The sequence below is a fragment of the Micromys minutus genome, assembly GCF_963924665.1.
Source record: "Micromys minutus genome assembly, chromosome: 8".
NCBI lineage: Eukaryota > Metazoa > Chordata > Mammalia > Rodentia > Muridae > Micromys > Micromys minutus.
In genome coordinates this window covers 55,112,182-55,132,558 of record NC_137977.1, presented here as the reverse complement: position 1 = coordinate 55,132,558, position 20,377 = coordinate 55,112,182, and the positions used below count along the sequence as shown (strand labels likewise).

General features: G+C 38.4%; 2 protein-coding genes across 2 annotated transcripts; both read left to right on the top strand.

Moving 5' to 3' along the window:
* Nucleotides 1–15,080: 15,080 nt before the first annotated feature.
* LOC308423620 (cytochrome c-like) lies at nt 15,081–15,404 on the top strand (the record flags this gene model as incomplete). Its single annotated transcript, XM_080920417.1, has 1 exon — nt 15,081–15,404. The coding sequence occupies one exon, from the start codon at nt 15,081–15,083 to the stop codon at nt 15,402–15,404; it is 324 nt and encodes a 107-aa protein (XP_080776543.1).
* Nucleotides 15,405–16,516: 1,112 nt separating this feature from the next.
* Nucleotides 16,517–20,102, top strand: LOC308423422 (uncharacterized protein; the record flags this gene model as incomplete). Its single annotated transcript, XM_080920121.1, has 3 exons — nt 16,517–16,573; nt 18,899–18,979; nt 19,671–20,102. 3 exons carry the CDS (start codon nt 16,517–16,519, stop codon nt 20,100–20,102), a joined length of 570 nt encoding a protein of 189 aa, XP_080776247.1.
* Nucleotides 20,103–20,377: the final 275 nt, after the last annotated feature.

Sequence of the window (20,377 nt, the reverse complement as noted above, 5' to 3'; positions counted from 1 at the left end):
ATATTTCTCAACCCTACTGAAATAATTAACTCAGGGAAGGGTCATAAACGAACACAAAAATCATTAGGTCAGAAGCTGCAAGGATAAGGGTTCATTTGGAACGAAAGACACAAGCATACATTTACAACCAGAGGATTGGTCAGGTTCACTCTTCTCTATAGATTTTCTCAGGCTTACTGATATTTTCCCGTGTATAATCTTTGAAAATGTAAAGGAAAAGTCTGCCTGAGTCTATTTTTCCTTTTCCTGGGTACTCCTGCTCAGATTGCAAGTCTCTGCTGGTACTCACTCTTCTGGAATACTATTCTCCCACACGTTCTCAGCCTTCTGTTTTATACACCTTGATGACTCTTTACAGCTTTGGCTGTCCTGACTGTTCCTTTCAGATTTTGGACTATCTATCTTTGAAACTGTGGGTGCATCACAGGTGATGATATTTTCCCCTCTTGGTCACAGTACAGGATAGAACTTGTCTGTGGAAGTGCACAGAGAAGCACTTAGTTTGGTTTTTGCTGGTTGTCAGCCAGCACTTCTCAGCATGTCTGCTTTAACACAAAGGACAGAGCTTCCCAGAATAATGGGACACAGAGACATCAAAGACCAAGAACAGTAGCCAAGTCCTCTCAAATGGACTCTGCTGTGGGGCCACACCAAGGTTTTATTCTTTATATTTACCTTCTGTTTCCTGGATGTTAATGCCTGTCTCTTTGTGCAAATTTGGCATGGTCCTCTGGCTTGCTTGTCTGAGCTAATATGCTGGCTATAGTCTGATTATCATTAAAAATGCTCTCTCAATTTTTCTTTCAGATTTACCATCACACATAATACATAGTTCAGGTGTGAACATTTGGATGTAACTCCCAGTAAGGGTTATTGGTTAGTGGGGAGGAATGCCAGGGCGGGGAGGTGGGAAAGAGTGGGGGGGGGGGGCGTTCTCATGGAGGAAGGGGGAGGGGAGATAGGATATAGGGAGTTCCAGAGGGGAAACCAGGAGAGGGGAAAACATTTGAAATGTAAGTAAAGAAAATATCCAATAATCAAAAGAAAAGAAAAGTGGTCACACACACTTTCAGGTGATTAGGGGAGTCGGCAGCTTATGAAGGCAGAGAACCCTTCAGTGAGATTAGTTGTCCTTGTTAAATGAAAATAGGAGTGACAATCGCACGCTTTTCGTAATGCATGCTACATGGCTCTCCATGAACCAGAAAGCAGACCCTCATCACTTACCAAATCTGCCTGGACCCTGGACTGCCGGCATCCGGAACAGTGAGAAATAAACGTCTGCAAATTGTTTAGGAATAACCTGACGGAAATGGTGTCATGTCCAGAGGGGACTCCACCCCTCTCCTTTGCTTCTGAACAGACTCTACATGTGTTGTAGGAAACTTACTTCTCTTGGCCTGTCAGTTCTATCATTTGGCAAATGGTGTTTCTCAAATGTGCTTTTGGTGGTCTTAGTCCTTTCATGAATTCCTGCATTTCCCATGGCTTCTCAGCCTTCTCTCTATGATTTTTATTCTCTCCACAGTCTGTTGACCTTTCTTAGGAAACCGGGATTCACCCCAGAGGTCCTGTGGCACTGATGTCTGGTCCTATAGCATAAGTCTGACCTCTGGTGTCCTTGTGAGGAACTGTTCCAATTTTTAAAAATCCATTATGTTTATTTACATTTCAAATGTTATACCCCTTCCCAGTGGCTGGTTTCCCTTCTGCAAATCCCATATCCCACATCCCTGCTTCTATGAGGGTACTCATCCACCCACCCACCCACTCCAACCTCACTGCCCTATCATTCCCTTATGTTGGGGTATCAAATCTTCACTGGACCAAAGGCCACCCCTCCCATTGATGCCAGATAAGGCCATCCTCTGCTATATATGCAGCTGGAACCATAGATCCCCTCATGTGTATTCTTTGGAACTGTACCAGTTCTCCGTAGTTCCCCAATCTTACTCCCAATAAGTACCATCAGGGATGTTCCTATAGCAACCAACCAACCTTATCATAGATATCTGTGAGTCCTGTGCAGACATCACACTCAGTGTATGTATGATGAAATTCTGTTCGTTAACATTAGGGGAGCCACAACCATGAACCCCCTCCAGTGTTGGCACAGCACACAGCCTGCTCCCCTGGCACCCCTCTGCTCAGAGAGATGGAAATTCTGATTCAGCTGTGTTTACAGTAAAGGAAATCCTGTTTGGCACTGGTAGGTTGAAACTTCATTTGAAGATGTGGCTTTTATTATCATGGTAAAATAAACAACAAAAATAAAACTCAACACAGTACAGGGGACATCTCTTACCTTTCCTGTTTCTTTCTCATGTGCCTCTTTTGAAGTTTATTTTAATTTTTCTTTTCATTAATTGAGATTATTCTCTGTTAACTTTGTGCATTATTACTCTCATGGTTCTCTTTTATCTTCTCCACCCCTGCCAACCTCCTTTTCTTTCTACAAGTCCCTTCTTACATCCACATTCATGTCTTGTTTTGAGGTCCACTGAGTTTAATTGGGCCCTTGGCATGATCATAGGTGTGGAAATGTTCACTAGAGCCTGGGGAGATCACCAGTGGATATATAACCTAAGACTATAAACCTCTGCTCCAGATTTTATCAGTAGCCAGTATTCAACAGGAAAGGGTAGGAATAAGACCCTGCCCATCCGTGACTAATTCTAGATAAGCAATGTGCATGTATGTTCAGGATGAGTGTGTGTATGATGTGTGTTATGTACATAAGTGTGTGTATGATAAGTGTGTGTATGTGCATTGAGTGCATGATGTGTGTACGTGAGTGTGTGTATGTATGATGTGTGCATGGTGAGTATGTCCATATATTCATGCATGTGATTTTGGCTCATGCATGCCTTGTGATTCATAAGTAGAGGTCTCTTCCTTTTGGTGAGACAGGGTCTCTTTTGTTTTTCAGCTTCTTAACCAGACAAGGTAGCCTATGAAATTCTTGTAGGAGCCAGACAGTAGTGATATAAACCTTAAATCCCAGCATTCAAGAGGCAGAGGCAGGTATATCTCTGAACTCTGGACCAGCCTGATCTATAGATAGAACTCCAGGAAATCTAGGGTTACAGAGATAAACCCTGTCTTGACCCTCATTCCTCCTTGACCAACAAACATCTTGTAGGCATGCTGGGATTTTAGACACTCAGTCTAATCTTGCTGCTGAGATCCTCACTCAGGTTGTACAGTAAGCACTGCTTCCCATGAGTCTGTCTGCCCGGGCCCCTTTTGCATGCATGTGAAAGCAAAGATACTGTCTTAGCACCTTTGCTACATACATGGTTTGCTCAGTCATCCTGTGTCCCTGCTTGCACTTTAACGCTGCTAGTATTCTCCATCCATATATTCCTCACTTCCTTTCCTCCTCCTTCTCTCACTCCTTTTATCTCCTCTCTTTATTTTTTCTGAAATCTGCTCTTTGGAGATGGCAGTATGCATTTTGCTCAGATTGAACATATCACTATTTTAGGAAGAGGACAAAACTATAAAAGAGACATGCGTAACTCTGATGTAGGAGGATATGGAAGGAACCATAGTGCATTGTGGTCAAAAGGGGACAATATGAGAAGAGAAGAGAAGAGAAGAGAAGAGAAGAGAAGAGAAGAGAAGAGGAAAGGAGGGTAGGGATGGAGAGGAAAAAAGAGGAGAGAGTAGGGCAAGGGAAGGGAGAGGAGAGGAGAGGAGAGAAGAGGAGGGAAGGGGAGGTATGCATATGAAACAAACAAAACAAAAGAGCATGATTTAATAATGAAGGGGTCAATCAAAAAGTGACAGAATTATAGAGAGGAGCATCACGTGGACAAGTCATCCATAGAGAAGAGGTTGGGGAGGAATTAGCAACAAAGAACATTAATCCCTCTTTACAAAATTCTAGGATGAGATAAGAATCATGTTTTTTAAGAAAAGCACTGCAGAGCTATATCAACACTTGTTTTTTTTTATGCCTTTTTCAGATTCTAAGACTTGAATATGTTTAGCAGCCAATATGTGGGAGTTATTTAGATATTGTGAAACCTGTATGTTATGAGTACCACTAAATATTTTTTTTTCTATGTAAGGTGTTAATCCTAGTCACTCATTTAGTGGCAAATTTCATCCATTAACTGTTTAATAACTAATCACTTAGATACTATTATATCTAGTAAATCTTCATGAACTGTACTATCTCGTAGTGAAATGACACAATAAAAACTACAAATAAAAGAGATCTGTAGAGATCCACTGACAAGCACTAGGAGGACTTGGGAAGCCTGCCAACAGGGGAAGAAGAAAGATTAAAGAAGCCAGAGGGGTGGAGAACACCAGGATCAAATGGCCCAGAATCAGCTCAGCAGGACTCATAGGGCCTCACAGAGACTGAAGGAACAATCACTAACCCTGGATAGGTCTGAGCTCCTCTGCCTGTATGCTATGGTGATGTAGCTGGGAGTTCCTGTGGGACTCACAACAAGGAGAGTATAGTGTGTCTCTGGCTCTTGCCTGATCTTGGGACTCTTTTCTTCCTATCAGTTTACCTTGTCCAGCCTGGATATGAGGGTTTGTGCCTAGTCTTATTGTAACTCATTACACTGTGTTTGGTTTATGTCTCTGGGAGGCCTCTTTTTTGTTTGCTTGGTTGTTTTTTTTCTTTTGTTGTTGTTTGTTTGAAGAAAAATGGAAGAGGAATGGAACTAGGAGAAAAGGGAAATAAGAGAGAATGGGAAATTCAGTAGGAATATAATGTATGAGAGAAGAATTTAAAAAATGTCTGCATATTTGCAGTTAAAGTTAAGTGTTATGAAAAATATTAGAATAAAAGGAAGGGATGTAGTTTTTCCAGGGGTATAATTATACATGTAACTATGAAAAGAAAGCAGCAACTCAAATAAAGGAAAAAAAATTCATGGTAGCTGGAGAAGGATAGAATGTACCCAGAATGAAACACATGTCCAAGGGCCCATAGAGATTCAGGAAAGTAACTAAAGTTTCAATTGATAGAAATCAGAAGAGAGGGTGGTGACTGGGAAGAGTCTACTGGGCTTCTCACATCATGGGGAAGATTAATTTTCTAGTGGAATGGGAATCTAGAAGAAAATTTGGGAAGAATGACATAATTATTCTGTTCTATAGTGAATAGGTTTAAAAGGCCAAGGGTAGCAAGAAGCACTCCAGTTAGGAGAGAACTGAGATACACAATAAAGGGTTGGCAAGGCTTGGACTAGACTGGAAGCAGTAGAGATTTGGAAAAATGCTAGGTAAGGTTAGTTAATTTGATCCTGGGGCCATAGGAATTCACTTGGATGGATTGTGAGGGGTGTGAATATAAGACCATTTCATATGTTTAGTTTAGTTCAGTTGGAAGGCGTGGTGTTGCCATTTACTGAAATAGGTAATGACGTTAGGACTACACCTGAAAAACTAACTCCTTAGAGGACATTGGACTGGAGACAGCTTCTCTCTTACAGTTGACATCTACCTGCCTAGTAAGGATGCTCAATTGCCTCTTTTTTAATCACCAGCAGGGTCATTAATTGATGGAAATAACAGCCTGTGCATGGAAACTGCATCTCTCTCAACTTACTCTCTAATTACAATAAAGCCAGTACCTCTTACCCTGCTCTGTGTAGTCACTTTAAGAGCCTCCTTCTACACTTCTCTACTCTCTGCTGAATGTCTGATTGAGTCACAATCCTTTTGTCATAGCCTTATGGTGTCTGTGTGGCACTGTTAGTCATATACAGCTTCTGGGTTGGATTTGGAGTGCAGGTATCCACAACAGAAATGAATCAATGTTGTGGAATTTGGAAGAGTTTGAAAGACAAAATCAGGAATTTATCTGATGACTTATAGAAGTTTGAGATGCATAGCAAATATCTGAGTGGCAGCTATGAGTCCATCAACACAAGTGTCTGAAGTTTGGAATTCAATCCTTGAGATTCAATAATTCAAGACTCATTAGCATACTTACAGTGTGGGTTTTATCAGGATGGATGAGCTTACCAAGGCCTGAGATTCAACCTGGGGCAGGGCAGGCGAACTGGCTACATAGTAATTAAAGGGCAAGAGATGAGCTAGAACAGCTAGCTTTCTTGTAACTTGGGAGGGCCAAGAAAAATAATAGCCTGCAATAGACTCCAATGAAGAAGCTGCATGAAGAAAAGAAGTATTTAATATTAAAAAGACTACATGGTCTGTGAAGACTGTTGTCAGGACATTGTGTCCTCTGTTCAGATTTATGGAATAAGGAAATGAAAACTGAGCAATAGGAAAGGGGAAAACGCAGTGACAGTCAATGAATTTAGAACATCCAGCCACATGCTTTGCACATATGATTTAATGGATTTCTCTAACTTTCTGAAGCTTATCAACAGCCATTTGTTTATTTTTCCCTAAATACCCTGGCTCTAAATTACTAGTCTTTTCTGAACTACAGAACCCTATAAACATCACCAGCATGACTAGGCATTCTCCACTACAAGTACTGCCCATTGGCTGTTCAAGTACTGTACTGATCATCCAGTTACTTCCTAGATTCAAGGTCCAGAACTGTCCTGCAGGACATGATTTGAAGGTACAGCTGTGACTATGGTTTCTCTAAGTTTGGTTTTAGTGGAAGATGAGGCTCATTTGCTTGAACCCTGGGGATGTTGGAAGCTTGTCTCCATTACTCTGCTAGCAGCCAAGATTCCTGAGAAACCCAGCCTAGGCTAGTTGAGGTATGGTATCTGGGTTTCAGCTCCATGACTTAAAAGGTCAACCCCATGCCCATTTTCCTAAACTCTTGAATGCAAGACACCTCTTATGGTTATAGTCTTATGAAGTTTTGGCTGTTTTGCATAGCACATGCTAGAGGGCTAGAGAGCCCAGGGGCTTAGGTGAGCAAGGTCTCTATGATGTGATCTCTCAAGGCAGAGGCAAAAGCTCTAGGGTAGAGCACAGAATGGTAGAGAGACAGTTTGTGGAAGAGTCTACCTCTTGTCATCCCTCCATATTCCTTTCTTCTACTCAGCAAAGTTTCCAAAGAAGTTCTCCTTTGACGAACACAGTAGATGGGAATAGAAACTTGAAGTGATGACAGCAATCATGAGAAAATATAACATCATCAACTTATGGATAATCCACGATAGTCAAAAGTCAGGAACACAAATGGAACAGTTCTGTAAGAAGGTGTCTATTGCTTCTGGAAGGGAATAAGTGTTGTAATGAATTTTCCTGGGTGTGCAAATTTGAGTCCTGAAATTACCAACTTTGTAACCCTCTCTGTAAAACAGTAATAATCCTTGTGTCTCAGTTGAGCATAACATGCATTCAAACTGTAGAACCTCAAGTAAATGTTTTACAGACAGAAAACACAAAGGAGAACGGTGGATGGTATTGATCACTCTAATGAAGCTTGTGTGTCCAGACAGAGCAACCAGATAAAAGGAGATGATGTTGTAGCAAAGTAGCAACCCCACTCCTCTGGGTCTGTGCAAACTTCATGTTCAGGGAATAGAAAATGGTAGAAAGAAAGAGTCGTCTTCCCACTTAAACCATTGGCATTGTCTCCAACCACTACTAACGCAGGCTCAGTGCGAGTTGTGTGATAATTTAAGGCATATTAATTGATAGGGGTCACATCATTATTGTCTTTTTCCATTTTATACTGGCTTGTTTGGTTTGTTTTCATTGTATTTGGTTAATCATGTAAAGGTGGACACTTTCAAAAAATGTCTACTTAATTTTCACTGGTGTGCCTCTTTAATTATGGTGGGTTTCTAATTCCACATTAACATTTTCCTTTTCTTGAAAAAAATTCTAAATCTTCTGATTATATTTTGCAGAAGACAACAGACATCTTATTTGGTGGGTGATAAATCACTGCATAATGAATATGCCAATAAAATAACATGCTCTAAGCTTTAGGAACAAGTAAGCAAAGACATGTCTATTTAAGAATTGTCCAGGTAGTATATACAAAGAATTTTTTTATTCTTAAAGAAAGAGTCTCAGTCTTTCTAATGAATCAGATTAGTCATCAAATAATAATGGGATAGTAACATTAACAGAGCACTGCACTTAGTATTGTCTTTTAAGGCAAATTGTTTCTATCACTCATTTTATTCTATTGATGTGGTTTGGATGATCGCTATAAGCCCAGATCTGTGCTAAGTACAATGACTGCCATGGACAATGTGGTAGGATGAGAAAACTGTTTCAAAGCAGAGGTATAGAGACTGTGAAAGGAAAGGAGAGAACAAATTAAGATACTGGTTTATGTGCAATGTGCTGGCTGTATTTAGCCATCAAAGAGACTGAGATATGTCACTTGCAAGAATGTTGGAATTTGAGTACTATTAAGTCTCACAAAGTAACACCTGTTCCTCTTCATATGTGCAGTGTGGTGGGGGAGACATGACTAGAACATTAAGGCAGCGATCTGGACAGAGGACGGTAGCAGAGGTCATAGAATATGAGCATGATCAGAGTATGTGTACATGTACAGGCCGTGACAATGGAATCCCTTATTTTTTTACAGTTGATATATTCCTATTTAGAATGTGTAAAGTAGTTTAAATGTGTCCTTAGGCTAAGGGTTATCGAGAGAGACAGGTAGAGGAATAAGTGGCCTATGCTATGGTAGAATTAAAGTTAGAGAAATGAGAGGAAGAGTCACAAACCACAGAATGCAGATAATCTCTAGAAGCTAAAGAAGACAAGGAAGAGGATTATTCAGGAAAACCTCTAACAGGAAGCACACATGTCATGAAACTGCAACGTTTCTGTAAGTCAAGGGCACTCTCAAAAGGACAAAATGGCAGCCAACAGATTGGGAAAGGATATTTATCAATCCTACATCCGATAGAAGGCTAATATCCAATATATCTATCTATCTATCTATCTATCTATATAACTCAAGAAGTTAGACTCCAGAGAATCAGATAAGCCTATTAAAAATGGAGTTCAGAGCTAAACAAAGGATTCTCAACTAAGAAATGCCAAATGACTGAGAAGTACCTAAAGAAATGCTCAACATCCCTAAGCATCAGGGAAATGTAAATCAGAACAACCCTGAGATTCTACCTTACACTAGTCAAAATGGCTAAGATCAAAATTTCATGTGACAGCATATACTGGCAAGGATATGGAGAAAGAAGAACACTCCTCCATTGTTGGTGGGATTGCAAGCTGGTACAACTGCTCTGATAACCAGTCTGGTGGTTCCTCAGAAAATTGAACATAGAACTATCTGAAGTCCCAGCTATTTCACTTCTGGGCCTATATTCAAAAGACACCCCAACATATAACAAGGACACATGTTCCACCATGTTCATAGGAGCCTTATTTATAATAGCCAGAAGCTGGAAAGAACCCAGATGTTCTTCAACAGAGGAATGGATACAGAAATTGTGGTACATATACACAGTGGAGTACTACTCAGCTATTAGAAACAATGACTTCATGAAATTCCTAGGCAAATGGATGGAACTAGAAGCTATCATTCTGAGTGAGGTAACCCAGTCAAAAAAGAACACAAATGATATGCACTCACTGATAAGTGGATACTAGCCCTAGAAAGCTTGGGAATACCTAAAAAACAATTCACAGACCTTATGAAGCTCAATAAGAAGAAAGGCCAAAATGGGCATGCCTCAATCCTCCTTAGAAGGAAGAACAAAAAACTCACAGGAGAATATATAGGGATAAATAGAGGAGCAGGGATTGAAGAAAAGACCATTCAGATATTGCTTCATCTGGAGATACACCCTATATGTAGCCACCAAACCCAAGCACTATTGCTGATGCCAAGAAGTGCTTAATGGCAGGAGCTAGATATGAATGCTTCCTCAGAGGCATACAGATACAGCTGAGGATGCTTGCAGCTAACCATTGGACTGTACATTGGGAGACAATGAAAGAGGTAGAGAAAGAACTGAAGGAGCTGAAAGGGTTTGCAACCCCATGAGAATACCATTATTAACCAACCAAACCCTCTAGAACTCCCGGGGACTAAACCACCAACCAATGAGCACACATGGAGAGATCTATGGCTCCCATTGTATATATAGCAGAGGATGGCACTGTCTAGCATCAATGGGAGAAGAGGTCTTTGGTCCAATGAAGGCACACTTTTCACTGTAGGGGAATTCCAAGTCACTAAGGTGGGGAGGGTGGTTGGGAGAGGGAGCACCTTTATGGAAGCAAATGGAGGGGGAAGGAGAAAGGTAGAGGGGGTAGTGGGGGAGGGGATAACATTTGAAATGTAAATAGAGAGTATATCTACTAAAAATGATAGCAAAGATTTCTAATAGGAATAAATATTGAATGCAAGCACCTCATGCATGCTAGACAAACCCTTCATGGTTGTTCTATATTCCCAGGCAAATCCATTTGTTTAAACCACTAAATTTTTTCTCATTTTTTACAGTGGGAAACTAATTCAACATGGAGTCCACTTACAGCAGTGAAGACTAAGCACTTGGGAACGGAGACCACCAGAGCAGAACAGGGGCAGAAAGTCAGATTTTCCTGCTCTGAAGGGAATCATCCAGGTAGGAAAATGGCAAGTGTATTAATAGGAACATCCTTGCTTTAGAAACCTTTAGCAAAAGGATTCTTGTTATTTCTACACGCCACAGAGACTCTCACGTGCTGTTGTTCTTAAGACAAAGATGTATCTTGCAGTCTTTTTTTATTATTTGTATATTATCTTGAAAAACCTAACTTAAAGTCATTACCCTAAAGGCAATGTGGGATATAGATTGGGGTGAAGGAGGGAGAAAGGATAGTGGGAAAAACTTGTTAATGGATTTGGGGGTGGTTAAAAATGTCTGAGAGAAGAGCCAGATTCTATGTGAAATAAATGATCCTGGAAAACAACCCTGAAAAAACTGCTGCATCCTTTGCTTGATGCTGGTTGAGTTTCAAAACCGTGCATGAAGAGACTGGTACTAAAATGAAATATTATAAAATGGCAAAAGAATAATATCTGTAATCAACAGATAAAGAGTTAAAGCAAAAATAACTTACATACCACTCCAGATGTTTTACAATCTAGTTAGAAGGTGATAAAGGAAGAAGGATGCTATATTGAAGGGGTTGGTAATGGAAACTAGAGGTCATAGCTGTAGGACAGGTACAGGGAAAACAATGATCACTCTCAGGATGTTGGAGTAGAGTAGATCTAACCCACTTTACTTCTCTAATCCATGACATCTATATGACTGATCTGCCACCTGCTGTGCTAATGACCCTACGCCATGACTTTCACTTACATCATGACCTTATCCTTACTGTATTTCTACATCACAAATTTTCATGTTTCTACCAATGGCATAAAAATTTCACTCCTGTGTGATTAATTTATTCTCTCTTTTTGGGGTCGCAACTTCCATGACATCGATTTTCCGTGTTCCTATCTCTTCTTGTGCTCTTTCTTCATGATCACTTAACCAAGTCTGCACACAACTGCTTTTATCTTCTGCTCTGCTTATTGCTCTTTGCGAGTTGGTTGTCTCTGGCACAGCCACATGAAACTGAGACAGGACTCTCAAGCTGGGAAATTTTTTTGCTAGAGTTGGAAAAATGGCTACATACAATTAAATACCAAAGAACAAGATAATTCATGGAATGACACGAACAGTTTCATTTCCTAGAATTGGTGCTATCTTCATGGGGGTATTTCCTGAGATTCTTGGTTGTTGATAACTTCTGTGTATGTCTTAAGAAAATATAGACGACCTTTGAATTTCTAATTCTAACACGTGTAGCTTTATTTATCATGAAGGAAATAGAAATTATTCACCATGTAGAAATATTTTATGCCTTCTAGAGTGGAAAGTATGTTTTGACTCTGAAAGTGTGAAATATGGGTAATGATCTAGAGTGGTGGCATTCTCATGCATGAAGGATTGCGTACAACAGGATTGCAGTGTGTATATACGTTGTCACATAAACTTAATCTCATGGAATATGCCAGTGAGAAGCATTAGGCAGTAGCTGATATTCATACATCTTTTTATTAATTAATTAATCTATTTAAATAGAAAAGAGATTCTCTTATACAATACATCCCAAGCACAATTACCCCCTTCTCTCTCTCTCTCTCTCTCTCTCTCTCTCTCTCTCTCTCTCCTACTGACCTCTCTTCTCACTCAGATCTGCTCCTCTTCCATTTCCTCTTAGGAAAGAACAGGTTTCTGGGAGATAACCAGAAGACAGGGCAAAACAAGATCAAGACAAGGTGAATGCTTTCGTATTGAGGCTAGACAAGGCAACCCAATAGGAGGAGAAGAGTCAGAGATACCATTTGCTCACACTGTTAGGAGTCCTGCAAAAGCACCAAGCTAATGGCCATAAAATACACACAGAGAACCAGGTACAGAGGTCCCTCCCTTCAGAGGTGAGGGATCCCACTGGATAAGGGGAGGAAAGACTGAAGGAGTAAGAGGGGACAGAGGACAGCAGGAGAACACATCCCACTGAGTGAACGCAGCAGGGCTCACATGGGCCCACAGGGACTGTAATGGCAAGCATGGGGCATGCATAGGTCCGCATTACTTATTTTAAGACCGCCGTCATAACAATAACAATGGCAAAGTAAAAGCAAGCCTAAGCAAACCTGCCATGCCTTCACCGCTTGTTTCCAAAGCCACAGTGATGCAGAGACTATGAAGAGAACTACAGAATGACAAAAGAAGGATTGGAAGATCAGAGGGCGTTGTCCTGTATGTGTATTGGAGTTTAATACTAGTGATTTCTATTCATTCTCTGAGGGATTAGACATAAATGTTTTTTGTCATTCTTCACATTTTTGTCGCTAATCTCTAGGAATTCCTAGAATACATCTTAGTAATGAAATTATCTTTTTTGCTTTTTTAACTCACACTCCTGTGTAGAGATTGGTTGTTTGTGTCACTCTGAGTAGAGTGGTTAAAATGTAGCTGCAATCCATGGAAGCAACAGCCACAGAAGCTTGGACTTTAGTCTCTGGGTGCTGTAACTAGTCCTTAGCAGTGATAGTCACATGACAGGGTAGAGGATTAAAAACTATTAAGATAGCAGAAATGAGAAATTTGAAGCCTTCACTGTTAGTGAAATTTTCTGTAGGATGGGTAAATTTCTCAACTATAAAAATGACACCTAGTATTTATTACTAGTAGAATTACTAGTTATGCAGTACTTCATCAACTTTAACTCTCATAGCTACAACAAAGTCTCAAATGAATGGAACGTTCTTTGTAATTATCATAAACTATATACTTATGAAACTTGCTAGGCCCAATGTATTAATTTATCAGCTAGCAATCTCATAGTAATTAGGTTCTAATATAGTATAAGGTTATATTTGAACAGCTCAGGAAACTCATTTAATATAATAAACCTAGCCCCCACCCTTAAAGGATTAATGTTTTAAATTATAGTTGCTTATACCTGGTCCTACAATATCCTAAACTAGTAATAAAGATCTGTAGGGAGAAAATTGAATCGATGAATAAAAATGTAGAAATGCAGATCGTCATTAAAATAATGACACTGTTTCAGAAAAGGCAATGCAGAATGACAGGACATCTGTCAAAAGTCAAGGGCCCATACTACTTGACACCGGAAATAAGGGTCATTACTATAAAGAATAAATATAAGGGTAAATGCACAAGTCAATCAACTTTAAACACCTAATGAATGTGTAAGTTCTAGAAGTTTTTAAAACTCAAAGTACAAAACTTTGCATGTTCAAGGAGTATTAATCACAGCATTTACATCCTACATGTGGTAAATAGTGTCTAAAATTAAAATAAAAATATATTGATAAATGGAGCATGCTAAAATAAAAATAAAAATTTTTAATGAAAAATACATGTTTTTAATTGATCTTGAGCACGTGCAAGAACGCACAATGAGGAAAAGGGTCTTTTCAGTTTAGTTCATGGCATTAAGAAAACTGATACTCCAAGCTGATTCACTAAATTCCATTTTTCTCATAGCAAGTATACATGCTTTAGCTAAAATCAGATCAAAGACATAAAAATGTAACATCTGAAACTGAGAAAGGTATCGTAAGAGAACAGGAGAAAGTTACACAACACCGGGTTGTGAAAGTTCTCAGATATGACTCCAAAATAATCAGATGAATGTGGAGGCTTCATCCTTCTAAACAGAAAACAATCAACCATGATAACCACACAGAGAGAGCATTTGTAGCATGTGCATTTGACAAACTAGTATTCAAAAATATACAAGAACCAAGTATTTCATTAAAAAAAAAAACAACCTCACTTAAAAATGGGCAAACACTGTAAGTAGGCATGTCCCAACACAAGCCCAAATGATTAGCAGGTAAATGAAGAGTTAGATGTTCAACATCAGGAACTAAAATGAAAACTGTGGTGAGGTATCACCTTTCTTTAGAAGGGAAAAGTCAACAAAGGTTGGTGAGAATAGAGAGAAACAGGAATTAATTCTTTATGAGAACATGAATTTATGTAGTCATTTTGGGTAATGGGATGAGGAATCCTTAAGAATTTTAAATAGAAATTCCAGGTAATCAGAGTATTTCACTTCTGGATCATATAAAAGGAGCTCAATAAACATGTGCAATATAATTCATTTTCCCAAAGCTACTATTGTTGGGGTAGTATTTGGTCTGTTCCCTAGCTCCTCCTGAGCACAATCCTTTAGAAACTTGTGGATCACGGGGTCTTTTAAGTCAGTTTTCTCGGTTCCCACTACAATTTGGATCTGCCAGAGGGACACAGAGATGAATTCTGAAGTTAATTCCAAACATCATCTTGGTTTTGCTTACTGTATCATGTCCACTTTCCCCCATGAAACATGGAATATAACCCGGGGTGTAACTTCTTTCTCTGAGTTTTTTTCTGTTCCAAAAGAGTTCCCTCAGGAGTGATGGAGAACATAGAAAATTTCTGTAGAGCCTAAAGCAAGATACAGTATCCCAAGATGTAGTTGACATCAGCTTCACAACATCCTATATTTATACTACGGGAAGCTTCTTACTGACAGTGGTACATAGGCGCAGGCCAGCGTGTCCTTGGGTCTAAGAGTCTGAACGACTGTGGTGTTGGCCAGTCCATAGTGAATTTAAAATGGGTGATGTCGAAAAAGGCAAGAAGATTTTATTTTTTCAGAAGTGTACCCAGTGCGACACTGTGGAAAAAGGAGGCAAGCATAAGATTGGACCAAATCTTCATGGTCTGTTTGGGTGGAAGACAGGTCAGGCTGTTGGATTCTCTTACACAGATGCCAACAAGAACAAAGGCATCATCACCTTCGGAAAGGATACCCTGATGGAGTATTTGGAGAATCCCAAAATGTACATCCCTGGAACAAAAATGATCTTCACTGGAATTAAGAAGAAGGGAGAATGGGCAGACCTAATAGATTATCTTAAAAAGGCTACTAATGAGTAATTTCACTGCCTTATTTATTATAAAACAAATGTCTCATGGCTTTTCATGTGTACCATAATTTAGTTCATACACCAAATTCAGATCATGAATGGTTAACAAACTTTTGTTGGACAGTCCTGATTTAAGTAAAACTGATTTGCAAAAAAAAAAAAAAAAAAAAAAAGAAAAAAAGAAAAAAAAAAACACAAAAAAAGAAAGCTTCTTAAATACAATATGTTTAACATTTACCTTTAGCTAAAATCATTCCCATGTCATTTTTTTGACCAGTTCAAGCCAATCCCTGGTTAGAATAATACAACTAATGTTATCTACCATCTAAATGTATCCTTTTTAAGAATAAAATACAATTGTGTTTATTATTCATTAACAAGAGTTTTTCTAGTTACATTTGCTCAAAACCTTCCAAGCATGTCTAACATTTGTAATTCACTTACATTTTCTTTAGCTATTACAAGACTTTGAAGGTATTTAGTTCTATCTAATTTTGTGGGACCACAATCTTAAACCTAGAGGAAACTTTGTTCATTTCAAGTGTGTGACCACTGTGACCAAACTGTTTCATAACAAGGAATACACCCATGTCACTAATGCAATATGGTTTCTATGTTAAAAATGGAGACAGTAGTATTTACTGTGAAGCTTAAATTTATCTTAATCCCCAATTTTCAGTATGTCTTATCACTGAATCCTTTTAATTTAGTCAACACCCTAATCCCTCTGTTTGCTCAGATATAGGATTCCTCAATATGAATAATCGGGGAGTGGCTCTGTGGCTTACTCAGAAGTCTCACAGGATTCCTAAACTCTGAGATACTGGGTGAAATCAACAACGAAACAAGAGTTTCTATATTCCCTGCATCCTAAAGTCTTTCATATATAAGAGAATACTTCCTCCTTGGCACTTTAAGAGGCAGCCAGTGTCTCTACTTTTCTTTATCTAATCGTGTAGTGTCATTTAGTCCTTTTCCAAGAAGATAAATAGCTATAAGTTGTAGAATTCACATCGACTAAAGGCACAATTACCAAGCTAACAGAAGTTCAGCAATTCTTCATTCTAATTCGGAGCTGGCACATAGCTTCTTGGAGTTGCAGCTGAGATCATCTCCCCCAGAATGGTTAGAAAACAGCAGCAATATACCATGAATGTTAATCAAAATGCAACGGAGCAGGTGAGTACTGCACACAGCTTTTAATAGCTCTCATGTCTAATATTCTTGATTTTAACATTTAACCTTTCAGGGGCTTTTTAACTTTTCTCTTGCAGACAATTCAGTTGTCGTTTTGACAGATGTATTAGTTGCCAAAGATGTATTAGTAATAGTATGCCAAAGTTTGTTTTTATATTCTTGAATATCTGTGAATTATCCTTGATGCCTGTATGTTAGTATTTATATCAAAACATGATAAGGTACCTTCAGGGAAAACAAAATAAAACAAAACCGACTTGGTTAGGTGATTTAAAGAGTCATCATAATAGCAAAGATTGTGATATTATTTTTATTTTTATGTGGATTAGTCCACTGAAAGCAGTCATTTTTTTCTCCACAGAAATTTGACTACGTATAGTAATGATAACAGTTATAGAAAGTGTCTCATGGAGGGAAGAACTTTGATGATAATACAGTAGACCCATGAAAACCAATAAGATCTCATTTCATAATCAAACTAATGCTTTGACTTTATAAATTGGGAAACTGAAATGTGTATGAGTGCATGTAGCTATTCAGAGTCAGAAACTGAAGTTTTTCTCTCATAAAATATAAACTACTTTTAAGTTAAACATCTATGTCCATGACACAAGAAAATGATTTTTTCAACTAGAAGTTGTATACAAACTAATAGCAAAGTGAGAACTTTCTAGAATATTGCTTTGTTACTTTAAGTTGCACACGAGAACAGCTTATTTTCATAAAACTAGACTATTGTACCTGTAACTTATATTTTCACTGGGATTTCAAGAATGCTGCACATCATTGCTTCAACCTCATATGTTCAACATTTGAGTTAGGACCCATATGCCATTGAATGTGATTTATGGTGCTTGCTCACAATAATGAAAATATTGACTCAATTCAGTCTCTCGTGTAATGGAGTTAATTATACCAAGGAAAAAATGAGAGAAAATTCCATGATGACAACAACAGAAAAAGAAAGGAAGGAAGGAAGGAAGAAAGGAAGAAAGGAAGAAAGTAAGAAAGGAAGGAAGGAAGGAAAAAAGAAGGAAGAAAGAAAGAAGGAAGGAAGCAAAAAAAAAAAAAAAAAAAAAAAAAAAAAAAGGAAACGAAAAGGAAATACAACCAAACAAAGGAAGGGTTTGAGTCCATCATGTGCTATTTTGTCACAACTCTGACAGGGGACCTGAACCCTCTTGTGGTACTGAAACTTCAGACGGGGAGCCTTGTTTTGGAACAATTATGTAGCATTTATCTTTGGAGCCTTAGAAAAATCATTAAAATCTAATGTACCCAGAATCTTACCTAGAGAAAGTCAGTGCTGTTACCTCTTCAAATTTAATTTAATGTAATTCTTCTAGTTTGTTATTTTATCACATAAAGTTACTATCAAAGAATCAAAGCATTTCTTCTAAAAATTATAATCATATTAATTGTATATCAATTAACTCATATCTCCTATTACTTATAATTCAGAGAACTGACAGGTTATACTATTACTGAAACGTCTGGCAAGAGGATGCTTATTGAAGTTGCTTTTTGTTCCTCAATTAAGTTTATAGTTTTCTATGTGTGAATTCTATTTCAGCTTCTGTATTTAGGCAATGTATGTACTTCATCGCTACTGTGAACAGTGACACACATGCCCATCATGAGAAAGCAATGGCTTTCTCGTGTATATTCCCTTATACATTTACATATTTCCTTACATATTTTATGCATATGTATTCCTTATATACTTATGTATAATTCTTTATATACTTATAAGTAATAAACGGTGAGTTTATTATTGTTATTTTGATAGATTATATGGTTGATTATTCAAGATTCTGCTATTGGACTATCCTGCAAATGTTGGCAATTTTGTCTTTACTTTTTTTCTCTGTCTAAATATACTGAGAACTTCTCTACTTCTCTTTCCTTTAATGGGATGGCCCTCATACCTCACTGTTAAAACATCATTTTGAGGTAAACAGTTCCTTTCACTTTTAGGAATTATCCCATCGATTTCTGATCATGTAAAGTCATTTTGCTTGACCCGTTTTGTCGAGACTGGCTCTTTCCATTTGTTCAGTGGCACCAAGGAAGCTCTTGAACTCATTTTCTTTTTCAGTCATTTGATGTGAACTGTGAACATATCTGTGCCATCACTAAGTCATTCTACTCCTAGAATTTACCTAATTCTTCCTTTGTACCATGTCACATTCATATTATTTTGTGTTTGTTTTATGTACTGTGTTCCCAGATCACATAAACTTTTTTCTATTTTAAAGACTTGCTATTTGATTTTTTAAAATTGATCTTCTGTCTCTTTCTGTACAGTTATTAAGGAATCCATACTGTTCAACTGAAAGAACACACTGTGACTGTAGATCACACCATGTGACCTGTGAGCTGCATCAGGTAAGGTCTGAGGGAGGTGGTTAGACACATCTATTGTTTCTTAGAATAACTTTAAATAAGACAGCCAAGTTCTTCTTGGGCACTTCTATGATGTTCCAGGGACATCAGAAGGTCTCCCATGAAGTGATAGCACTAGATTGTGTCTTTAAGATCACATAGAATAAAGCTGATTTGCTCTCTCTGTTCATATAGTTCAGGGAGATTCTTGTATTTATGCTTGGCATGCAAAATATATTTAATAATTTTAATGCCAATTGTTAATATTAATGTGAAAATTTAGAAAGAATGAGCAATGAGCAAAAATAAACAAAAAGGTCCCTGCAATGTTCTACCTTCCAAAGACAATTATCTAAATGTACCTTCACTTTTATACTTGCCACCACTAATTAGAAAAAATTATCTATGTTGACACATTTGTGCCTGATAATATTATTATGTTTCTAAAAAATCTCTTTAATATGAAAACATAGCTTTAATGTGGAAGGGATCACTGAGGAATGTTGTTTTTCTTATGGAATTATGTGTTATGCTGTGTGTGTGTGTGTGTGTGTGTGTATGTGTGTGTGTGTAGACATTTGTATATCCATAACAGCCTTTAAGAATAATGAAATATATTCATCTTCTAATTGAAATTTGTTACTCATTAACATTTTATGTTTGCAGAAATAATCATTCTTGTAATGCTTTTCAGGTTACAAAAAATCCATGTTCCCTCTGGAAAATATTTTTAATATGTCTGTTGGCTTGTCTAGTTGCCACAGCCATTACAGCTCTGGCCTTTTACTTTGGTCCCTTTGTCAACCCCACCAATACCACCATCATCGTTCACACAGACGGAAGGTCCTGCCAAGATCCCTGCGCCTCTCCCTCTACACCACCTCCAACCACAACTCCTTCACCTGGACCCGAGACCACTTCATCTCTGCCTGATACAACCACCCTGGCCTTGCCTACTACCCTGCCCACTCCAACCACAACACCTTCACCTGGACCCGAGACCACTCCATCTCTGCCTGATACAACCACCCCGGCCTTGCCTACTACCCTGCCCACAAGTACTACAGTGATGACTAGTACCACCACAGAACATGAAGTTGATATTGAATATGAATCACAAATATGAACTCAGTTCTCAAGCCAGATCAATATTCTCACAGAAGAAAACATATCCATCATCCTGCTATGACATCCCATTAGCATGGCTTTGCTAGATCCAGTTCTCTACTATCCGACGCCGTTTTTCCATTTGGTGATAGTCTTTCACTGATTATTTAATTTCTGAAAAAGTTAGGGCTCCAGAAATTACTGCCACCTTCTGGAAATTCTCTCTTTCTGGGACTTTTTCCATGACAGGGACAAAGAAAAGGGACTAAGGCTAAGCCAAAGCCAGCTAAGATA